This window comes from Phaseolus vulgaris, chromosome 4 (genome assembly GCF_051622355.1).
Source record: "Phaseolus vulgaris cultivar YP4 chromosome 4, ASM5162235v1, whole genome shotgun sequence".
Lineage (NCBI taxonomy): Eukaryota > Viridiplantae > Streptophyta > Magnoliopsida > Fabales > Fabaceae > Phaseolus > Phaseolus vulgaris.
In genome coordinates, this window is record NC_143501.1 from 36,732,503 (window position 1) to 36,744,402 (window position 11,900).

Here is an 11,900-nt window from a genome sequence, read left to right on the forward strand (position 1 = left end):
CACCTGTTGTTGGTGAAGACTGGATGTAGCTCAGGTTGAGTGAACCAGTATAATTGCTTGTGTTCATCCTCTCTCTCTCTCTGCAATTTCGTTTCTGCATAATTGATAAAACAGCAAAGAAATAAATCTGTTCAATTGAAAATAAATCTGTTCTTTCTGGGCACTGTGCATACTGTTCTTGATTTCTGAAAAACTGTTTGGTTTCAATAAGAACACTGATAATCTGTTAAAGGCTAATAAAACAGGTTGTGTGTAATAGATTGTCTCACTAATTGTCTAGCCCTTAACTGAACCTAAATCACACGAATTGGAATTAAGGTTTGCTGTTTTTTGTGTTACACTGTTTTTCATTCTGATATCTGTGTGTGTGCATCTGGAAAAACTATCTGCATAATCTTGTGATTAACCTTGCTGTATTAAAAGCTTTTCAAACAAAAACAGTGCTGAAATAAATCTGTTCATTTTAACATAAATCGATTTATTTTCTGTAAAACTGTGTTAAACACTGTTTCTGCGAGAAAGTTTTAAAAGGTCAATTCACCCCCCCTCTTGAACTTTGGCACTATTAAACCCAACAATTGGTATCAAGAGCTGGGACTTGTAGTTTAATCAAGTTGTTTGTAAAAATGTCTGAGTTTAATGTGCTTTTTGCTGAGGGTTCTGCTGTAAATAGACCACCTATGTTTAATGGATTGAATTATGCATTTTGGAAAGTCAGAATGAGAATTTTTATGGAATCCATTGATGCATTAATTTGGGAAGCTGTGGTCAATGGACCTTATGTGCCAATGCAGATTGTCAAAGATGAACAAGTTGAAAAGCCAAGATCAGAGTGGAGTGATACCGAAAGGAGAAAAGCTCAACATGATCTGGTGGCCAAGAATATCATAACTTCTGCATTGACAATGGACGAGTTCTTCAGAATATCTCAATGTAAGTCAGCAAAGGAGATGTGGGAAGTCTTAGAAGTGACTCATGAAGGGACTGAGGATGTAAAAAGGTCAAGGAAACATGCACTCATCCAAGAGTATGAGCTGTTCAGAATGCAACCAGGAGAGAACATTGCTGATGTGCAAAAAAGATTCACCCACATTGTGAATCACCTCACTGGCTTGGGAAAAGAATTTGATAAGGAGGAGCTCAACATAAAGATATTGAAGTGCCTCGACAGAAGCTGGCAACCAAAGGTGACAGCTATCTCTGAAAGCCGTGATCTGTCAAAATTGGGAACTACTGCACTGTTTGGAAAGCTGATGGAGCATGAGTTAGAGCTTAAAAGACTTAAAGAACAAGAAACAACAGAGAGAAAACCCAAAGGCTTGGCACTGAAGGCAACTGAATTAGATGAGATCAAGGAAGAAAAGGAAGATGCTGAAGATGATGATACAATCAATCTTCTTACAAAAAGATTCAGCAAATTTCTAAGGAAGAAAAGCAAAAATAGGAACCAGCAGAAAAGAAGGTATCCTAAACCCAATGATTTAAATTCCTCTAAATATACTTGCTTTGGATGTGGCAAAACAGGGCATATCAAAACAGATTGTCCAGACAATCAAACTAAGGACAAATCTGCCAGCAAGAAATTTGAAAGGAGCAAAGGAAGAAGAGCCTACATCTCATGGGAGGAAAATGAAGTATCCTCAACCAGCAGTTCTTCAACAGAAGATGAGGAGAACAATCTGTGTTTTATGATGAAGGATGACGAGTCAAGCTCTGAATCAATTGGAAGCAAGAGAAACCAGTGGTACTTGGACAATGGCTGTTCCAAGCATATGACTGGAGATCTTACAAAGTTCACCAGCTTAAAGCTCAAAGCAGAAGGACATGTGACCTATGGTGATAATAACCGAGGGAGGATTTTAGGCAGAGGAACTGTTGGAACAGGGAGCTCAACAACCATTGAGAATGTGCTGTATGTAGAAGGACTTAAGCATAGTCTTCTCAGCATAAGTCAGCTTTGTGACAAAGGATACAAAGTGAATTTTGAGTCAAATGGCTGCACAATCTCAAGTAATTCATCTAGTAAGGTATTGTTTACTGGTAAGAGAGTGAATAACATTTATCTGTTGAATATTATGGAAACTAACTCTTCAAATGAGTGTTTGCTGTCCAGAAGTGATGAGTCTTGGTTGTGGCACAGGAGGTTAGCTCACATACACACAAATCACTTGAATAAATTGAAATCTAAAGATTTAGTTTCTGGTTTGCCTAACATTAAATTTCAGGACAACAGGCTTTGTGATGCTTGTGTGAAATGTAAACAAATCAAATCCTCTTTCAAGTTAAAGGATATTGTCTCTACAAAAAATCCATTGGATGTGTTACATATGGACTTATTTGGTCCATCTAGAGTTGCTAGCTTGGCTGGAAATTTGTATGCTTTAGTTGTTGTGGATGATTACTCTAGATTTACATGGACTCTATTTCTTGCACATAAACATGATGCTTATTCTGCCTTTAAGAGATTAGCAAAAATTCTGGAAAATGAAAATGGTTGCTGCATTAAATCAATTCGAAGTGATCATGGGGGAGAGTTTCAAAATGCTAAGTTTGAGAGGTTCTGTGAGAAGCATGGGATAGCTCATACCTTTTCAGCCCCTAGGACACCCCAACAAAATGGTGTAGTTGAAAGGAAAAATAGATCACTAGAGGAACTTGCTAGAACTATGTTAAATGAATCTAAGCTTCCTAAGTATTTTTGGGCTGATGCTGTTTATACTGCAGGTTATGTCTTAAATAGGACCTTAATAAGACCAATTCTTAAGAAAACCCCATATGAATTGTATAAGGGCAGAAAACCTAGTGTAAGCCACCTTAGAGTATTTGGGTGTAAATGTTTTGTATTGAATAATGGCAAAGAAAATCTTGGTAAGTTTGATGCTAAATCTGATGAAGGTGTGCACATTGGTTATGCTTTGAATGGTCATGCATATAGAGTCTTCAATAAAAGGTTGCTTATAGTAGAAGAATCAATGCATGTTGTGTTTGATGAAACTGATCATAGCATATCTAAAACTGCTGATGAACCTGACAGTAATGAATTTAAATCTGTTTTAAATCAAAATGAATCGATTCATTTTGATACTGCTGATACACATACTGTACAAGAATCTACTGCAACTGCAGGTTTGCCAAAAGAGTGGAAAACCCCAAGAGACTTAACCCTTGATAATGTCATTGGGAACATTGAGAAAGGAGTGTCAACTAGAAAATCCTTGAACAATTTATGTGAAGCAATGGCTTTTGTATCTCAAGTTGAACCCAAGAATTTGAAGGAAGCTCTCAAGGACAGTAACTGGATTTTAGCTATGCAAGAGGAACTGAATCAGTTTGCTCTTAATGAGGTCTGGACTCTTGCTCCTAGAATACCTGAGATGAATGTTATTGGAACAAAATGGGTATTTAGAAACAAAATGGATGAGCATGGAGTGATCACCAGAAACAAGGCTAGGCTTGTAGCTAAAGGGTACAATCAATAAGAAGGAATAGACTATGATGAGACGTATGCACCAGTGGCTCGGTTAGAAGCTGTTAGACTGCTGCTTGCCTTCTCCTGCATCAAAGGGTTCAAGCTATTTCAAATGGACGTGAAGAGTGCCTTTCTAAATGGCTATATAAATGAAGAGGTATTTGTCTCACAACCACCAGGTTTTGAAGACCATCAACATCCAGAATATGTGTTCAAACTCCAAAAGGCCCTCTATGGACTCAAGCAAGCTCCTAGGCAATGGTATGAGAGGCTAAGTGATTTTCTCACCTCTCAAGGCTATGACAGAGGCACATCAGATAAAACCTTGTTCATTAAGAAGAAAGGAGATGACTCAATTCTAGTCCAAGTATATGTGGATGACATCATTTTTGGATCAAACAATGGAGAATTGTGTGAAGCTTTTGTGAAGGTCATGAAGAGTGAGTTTGAAATGTCAGTGATGGGTGAGTTGAACTATTTTCTAGGTTTGCAGGTCAAACAACTCAAGGATGACATTTTCTTGAGTCAAGCTAAGTATTACAAGGATTTGCTGAAGAAATTTGAAATGGACAAGTGTAAACCAATCAGCACACCCTTCTCAACAAGCTGTCTTTTGGATCATGATGAAGCTGGAATTTCTGTTGATGAACCCAAATACAGAGGACTCATAGGATCACTGCTGTATCTTACTGCCAGCAGGCCAGATATAATGTTTGCAGTGTGCATGTGTGCAAGGTTTCAGTCTGCTCCTAAAGAATCACACTACAATGCTGTCAAAAGGATGTTGAAGTATTTGCAAGGAACTAAAGAAGTTGGCTTGTGGTATCCAGGTAATATTTCATTAAGCTTAACTGGTTATTCTGATTCAGATTTTGCAGGTTGCAAAATTGACAGGAAGAGCACAAGTGGAACCTGTCATTTGCTTGGATCAAGCTTGATCTCATGGCAATGCAAAAAGCAGGCTTGTGTAGCTCTTTCCACTGCTGAAGCAGAATACATTGCAACAGGGAGTTGCTGTGCTCAAACTATATGGCTAAGACAACAATTGAATGATTTTGGTATCTCACTTAACCATATACCTCTGCTGTGTGATAATACAAGTGCAATCAACTTAACCAAAAATCCTGTCATGCATTCAAGAACCAAACACATTGAAATAAGGCATCATTTTCTAAGGGAACACATATCTAATGGAACATGTGATATTAAGTTCATTAGTACTGATTTACAACTTGCTGATTTGTTCACAAAACCATTAGCAAAGAGATAGGTTTAATTTTCTGCTTAATGAATTGGGTATTTTAAATGTCAATTGTACCTAGCAGTGAAAAATTAAATCTGTTTATTCGCAATTAAATGTGTTTATTTTCTGCACTGATACGCATTGATGACTAGGAAAGAGAAATTCTGATCTTTGACTGCTTTACTGACTTAGTGGGCATTAACCTCTGTACCTTTGACGGTTTTGGTCATGGTTATGTAACCGATTTGATGGTTTGGGTGCTCAATAAGAATTTGAGTGTATGCATCGTGACCCTAAAGATTTGGTGCATATTTTCAAAGATTCTCTGCACAAAATTCAGAAGCATAAAATCTTCATGCATATCCACTCATAACTGCCATATCAATCCATTTATTCTGCTATAAATCTGTGTGAATACTTGCTACCCACATTGGCCATTCTCTTTCTATTCTCACCATTTGAAATCAAGAAAAGAATTCAGGTTACCATGGCTTCGTCTTCTAGACAAAAACAGAAAGGCAAGGGAAAGCAAACCACTTCTCAAGGTGTGTTAGAAGGATGGTTCGCTGGAAATGAAGAAGGCATCAATGCCTACATTCATGAAACAAGCAGGAAGCAGATCAACATACCCAAGGTGCTGGATTTCAACTGGCTGAAATCTGAAAAATTGGTAGAAACAAGGGCTGTGTTGAAGCACCAGAAACTGAAAAAGATGCTGGAATTAACGGGTAATGTCTATCCTGACTTGGTTAAGGTGTTTTATACTAACCTCACATTGGATGGGAAGAATGTTGTCTCTTATGTGAAAGGGACAAAGATGAAGATCACAAGTGAGGTGTGGAATTCTGTGACTGGAATAAAATATGCTGGACTGAAAGTAGGGAAAGGAAATACCAGTGGAATTTCAGAATTCAACAAGCTGCAATATTACAAAAGTTGCATGAGGAATCCTACAGAAAGCATAAATAGATTCCATGCAGGGCATTTGAACCTCACTCCACGTCTAGTTGCATACATCATAGCATGGCAACTGATTCCAAGAGGGACAAACCATGCTGTCTTACATGAAGAGGATCTCATTCTCCTTTATTGCATCATGAACCAGATTAAGGTAAACTGGGTGTTCATTGTCAATGAACACATGCTCAAGTCAAAAAGGTTGGCTGATTACAGATTTCCCTATGCTATTCTTGTTTCCAAATTAATTGATTACTTTGGTATTGATGTTACAAATGAGAGAAATGACCCTATCAAAGCTGTAAGTGAGATTGATACTTCAACTCTCACCAAAATGGGCTTTCACAAAATTGAAAACAAGTGGGTGGTTCTCAAGGAGAAGGACACTCAAGCAGAACATGAGGATGAGGATGAAGCTATTCCTATGGATGATGACTCACCTGCTGCCCAATCTGAACATGAGGAAGTTGCTGCAAATGCCATAGTTGCCTATCAAAGTCCAGAATACCGTGGAGAACCAATGTCTATGTTTGAGAGGCAAGTGCTGTACCGTCTTGATGTCATGTCTGCAGAACAAAGGGCACACTTTGAGACTACTCATGCAAGGTTCCAACACCTTGATGATCAGATTGAAGGGGTTCAGGCACAGCTTGCAGAGCTTTACTACAAGAATCAGTAGTTTTCTGTTTTTAATGCTTTCTTTATTAATTTTCAAGTTTCTGTAATGCTGAACAATTTGGTTTTCTGTTTCTGAACTATTATGATTGTGGCTTCTGCTTTATATCCCTTTATTCCCTATGCTTATATGCTGTTTGATGAATCCAAAGGGGGAGAAAAATAGCTCACCATGCTAGGTGATGCTAGCTGAAACAGGGAGTTGATTCTGCACCTTTAAACAAATTCTGCATGTTATGCAATATTGCTGTTTTCTGGTTTAAAGTCTGGTGCAGTGCAGGTACTTAAAGCAACAATGCTATGAGGTTAGCTATAGGGATTTGTCTCCATCAAACAGGGGGAGATTGTTGAAGATGGTTGCTGCCCCTTCAAGATTGTGTTTGATGAAGACTTGTATGTTGTGTTTGATGAAGACATTTTATGTACTTTCCATGTATTTTGTGCTTTGCTTTAAGTATGTCTTAGTTAGTGCTTAGAGGTTGTCTAAGAGTAGCTTTTTGCTGTGTAACTCACCTCATAACCACTGGCCATGTGTTAAGAACAAGCATAAGTTTTCTAAAACTGTTTTTCACATGTTTTACACAAAAACACGTTTTACTGCATAAAAATAAATCTGTTCTTTTCTAAATAAACAGATTCATTTTCTTCACTGATGCCTTGGCTAAAGTCTTGTAAAAATTTGATTTTGTGCATCAGGTATTTTGACTAAGTCTTCTTCTTTTCAAAACGACTGAGTTTCAAATAGTTAAACTTTCTCTGTTTTCGTTTTGAAAAATAAATCTGTTCATCTGTAAATGAATAGATTCTTTTTCTCTCTGGTGCCATGACAAGCTTAAACGTTTTCAGTTTTATCTCTACACCAGAATGGTTGACTAAGTCTCCTCACTTAACAGATTCTCTAACTGCTTTTTGAAAATAAATCTGTTCATTTTTTTTTCAATCTGTTCATTTTATAACAGCTTTAACTGTTTTTCAAAAATCTGTTATAAGCTGGCTTTCTATAAAATGCAAACTTGTTTTCTGAATTTAATAACGATTCAAACAGTTTATACATTAGCAAAAAACAAGTTTTGTCAGCAGAGAGTTAAGTGTTTTCAAGGATTAGCATTTGTTCTTCAAAGATTTCGAAAATCACAAAGTGCTTGTTCTTGGTTTGGTTCCAAAAGCTTGGTGTGAGGTGCAGCTACTGTTCTAGCAATCTTGCCTACTGGTTTAAGGCTGATCTTTGTTACCTCAATCAGGTGTAGTCGTTTCACTTCTTATTACTTGTAATAGTTTGGTTGAATCCTCTTCTTGATAGGTGTTCTTGAAGAGTGGATGTGTGTGTGTGAGTGCTGAAATAGGTTTTTTCAGCAAGAGTACCTAAGTTCTTGTAGGTTTCAAGAACAGTGGGAAGTGTACTTGATTGTACTGTGTGTTAGTGAATTCCACCTGTTGTTGGTGAAGACTGGATGTAGCTCAGGTTGAGTGAACCAGTATAATTGCTTGTGTTCATCCTCTCTCTCTCTCTGCAATTTCGTTTCTGCATAATTGATAAAACAGCAAAGAAATAAATCTGTTCAATTGAAAATAAATCTGTTCTTTCTGGGCACTGTGCATACTGTTCTTGATTTCTGAAAAACTGTTTGGTTTCAATAAGAACACTGATAATCTGTTAAAGGCTAATAAAACAGGTTGTGTGTAATAGATTGTCTCACTAATTGTCTAGCCCTTAACTGAACCTAAATCACACGAATTGGAATTAAGGTTTGCTGTTTTTTGTGTTACACTGTTTTTCATTCTGATATCTGTGTGTGTGCATCTGGAAAAACTATCTGCATAATCTTGTGATTAACCTTGCTGTATTAAAAGCTTTTCAAACAAAAACAGTGCTGAAATAAATCTGTTCATTTTAACATAAATCGATTTATTTTCTGTAAAACTGTGTTAAACACTGTTTCTGCGAGAAAGTTTTAAAAGGTCAATTCACCCTCCCTCTTGAACTTTGGCACTATTAAACCCAACAATATATATATATATATATATATATATATATATAATTATTATATTATTAATGCAGAAAATGTTTTTTAAAAAAACAAATTTATTATGATGGTTATTGTAATAGATGACATAAAAAGTCTTATTTACTATGACGGGTGTAAGAATATTTGTCATAGAAAACCACTTACTATGACGGTTTTGTATAAAAGACGTATTTTTTATGACGGTTGTAAAAATAACAGTCATAGAATGTTTTGTCTTAACATATTATGACAGGATTTTGTACATTTTATGACAGTTCATAAACAACAGTCATAATAAGTTAATTTACCATGTCAGCTTTTTAACCGACATAGAAAGTATAAAGTTTTTATAATTCCTGATTTTATGTCCTCATCAAAATCATCATAAAAAGTCTTATAGAACCGTCATAAAATCTTTTTTGCACTAAGAGTCATTATATATTAATACTTTTAAATATTTGTCATATCATACTTATGTGATGGTTGGACTACCAATTTTGCAAGTCTTCACCCAAATTTGACTCCAACTCCTACATAATATTTAATTAGTTATAATGAGTAAAATTTATTTTATATTTGAATGGATTTTTGATAAAATAAAATCCATTAATCTATTTTAATTTATTGGAAATTTAATTTAAACTTTGATTCAATGATGATTGATTTAATAAATATCCAATTCCATCCATTTATTAACAACTTTTATATAATTTATGAAAACAATAGTTTTAAAAATTAAAAATGAATTCTGTAAAAAATCATTAATCATCCATAAAATAAAATGGATTAATTTAATGGAATCTATTTTTTAGAATTCTATAATGAATAAATGATATGAATTTATTATGGATAAATTGATTGTCATAATATATATTATTATGAAAAAATTATTAAATAAAAACTAATTTTAAAAATATAAAATAATTAATTACTAAATTAAATTAAATATTATTTTATTAAAAAATTATTAATATCTAAAATCATTTTTATAATTAATAAAACTTTATAAATTAATGTTTAAACTGATATCTAACATTAATATTATTCCAACTATTTTAAATTTTAAATTAGTTTTTATAATTTCAGATTTCCATCTTCATTATTGTGAGAGACGAATGACTTAATCAATGAGACTAATTGAATAGACTTTATACACACCACACTGGACAAGATTTTTGTAGTGCATTTAATGAATTTGCACCTACATCTTGGAATCCAACAATCCTTTTTTATATTTATTACCATCTACAAATGGTCAAAAATCTATATCCTCAAATGTGCGGTATAATTTCTTTTTTAAGTAGATTTTCATTTATGTTTTATTTATATAGATTTATTCTCTTAAGAAAATCCACAACTCAATTAAGAAAATTTAATGTTTTATCTCATTAAGTATTTAGTTAGAGAATAATTGTAGGATTTTTGTAATAGATAAATAACTCTAAAAGTATAGATGATAATTTATTAGTTTTGGAGAGCACAATAAACAAAGAGAAATAGAGAATGAGAAAAGTCAGAAAAAAACTAGTATTACATTGACTGAAAAGCTGAAAAAGCTAAAACTAAACTACTACTATCGAAAATTATTCTTATGTCATTCATACGCTCGTTGCACTCTATTTATAAAGTACTAAAACAAGAAAAATTGTGCACTAATGGCAAAGCGGGAAGGACAATACGGGATAGACTGTTTATTTTAATTCGTTGGCCTCCTTATATCCGTCCCACATAATTCGTAATCCGCGCGGACCAAGTTCGGGGCAGGACGGGCTAGCCCGCATAACTCATATAACTTCAAAATATTGGTTACAACTTTAGTTATGCTAGATTATGGACTTTCAAGTTCAATAGTTCCATCCATCCTATTTTCTTTAATAACCCGTAATCTTAACCAATTTGTTTTCAACCCTCTAGGTTGAAATTTTAATTTAGCATTTCTAAGCATTATTGGTTGTCCGGGTCTAAATTCATCCTTCATTATAGTTACCTCCTATTAGACTTTGTCTTCCTCTTTTGTCCCTGATATAGATGGCTTTTTATTGGGGAGTTGCTTTTCTACAATTTCTAGAACAAGCTCTTTCTTCTTGTCCTTTGCTTTTGAAATGCAATGATGTAAAACTTTCTCAAATAAATTTGAGAGGTCCAATTGCTCTTTAGTTTCAGGAAAGTTTTCCTTTGTTGCATCTCTCTATAAGCCATCTTCTCCTCTATTAGAAAATTTCAAACCAAAAATATTAAAAGTTACCTCATCATTTGAGCTTTCACTTTCAGTTTTCCCTCATCAATATCAATAACAACTCTAGTTGTTTTCTTGAAGGGTCTGCCAAGTATCAGAGGAACCTCTGTGTCTTCTTCTATGGCCACTATAACAAAATCCACAGGAAATATGAATTTATCTACCTTAACCAAAACATCTTCAACCACACCATATGGATATTTGGTTACTCTATTAGCTAATTGTAATGTCGTCTTGGTAGGTTTAATCTCCAAATCACCTACATTGGTGCATAAATGATTTACAATGACGACTATTTTATATTTACAATGGCGGCTATTTAACCGCATTTGTTGTACACGTAGTCTTAAATCAAAGACATAGAATGAAGCTATTTAGCCGCATTCGTAAATGGGATTTATAAATGCGACTATGAAGGATCACAGAAGACGAGAGGAAGCACGAGAGCAAAAAAAAGAGAAAATAAAGTGTCAGAGAAAACGAAGCATCAGAGAACCCTTCGCCAATGGAAGAAAACAAAGAAATAAGTGAAATGAAAAAAATTTATAAGCCATTGGTGAAGAAGAAAGAAAGTGGATAAAACGAACTTACAATGGCACAAGAACACAATGAAACTCGCAGTAGAAGAGAGGAACACCAAAGCATAAACATTTTGAAAACATGAAAACGTAAGTGGCACGCTTCAGAATTAAGGTAAAACTTATTTAAGAATGCGACTATTAGTAATAGCCGCATTCTTAAATCATAAGCTTTGATTTATGAATGTGGCTGTTTATAATAGTCACATTCTTATCAAATTGCATGATTTAAGAATGCGGCTATTACAAATAGCCGCATTCATAAATGAAGTTAATTTAAAAAATGCCACCGCGTTTTGAATAATAGCGAATGACCCTAAAACCGCATTAAATAAATAGTCGTTGTTTATACATTTTTTCCTTGTGTTATTTTCTTCAGCATAGCTAAAGGCATTAAATTTGTACTCGCCCCTAAATCCAATAAAGCCTTTTCCACAGATAAAGCACCTATGGTTTATGGGATAGTAAAACTTCCTGGATATGTAAATATTAGGGGCAAGTTTTTCTGAATGATAACACTACAACAAGCCTCCAGCTCTATAATTTTTTTCATCAAAGAAACTCTTCTCTTCTGTTGCCAACTCCTTCATAAATTTTTCACTAGTTGGATTTTGCTCTAAGGCCTCTGAAAAAGAAATATTAGAATGCAATTTATAAAAAATTGTCTCTCTATATTTTTTTTAAAGGAGCATGAGGATATGATAAATCTTTTAAATGAACACCTCTCTCCTTATTT

The 11,900-nt window shown here is 34.5% G+C and overlaps 1 protein-coding gene across 1 annotated transcript; it reads left to right on the forward strand.

The window, feature by feature from the left end:
* The first annotated feature begins 626 nt into the window (after positions 1 to 626).
* On the forward strand, positions 627 to 11,673 carry LOC150028036 (uncharacterized). The gene is made up of 2 exons (XM_090301022.1): positions 627 to 1,744; positions 11,544 to 11,673. The coding sequence occupies exons 1-2, from the start codon at positions 627 to 629 to the stop codon at positions 11,671 to 11,673; spliced, it is 1,248 nt and encodes a 415-aa protein (XP_090157148.1).
* Positions 11,674 to 11,900: the final 227 nt, after the last annotated feature.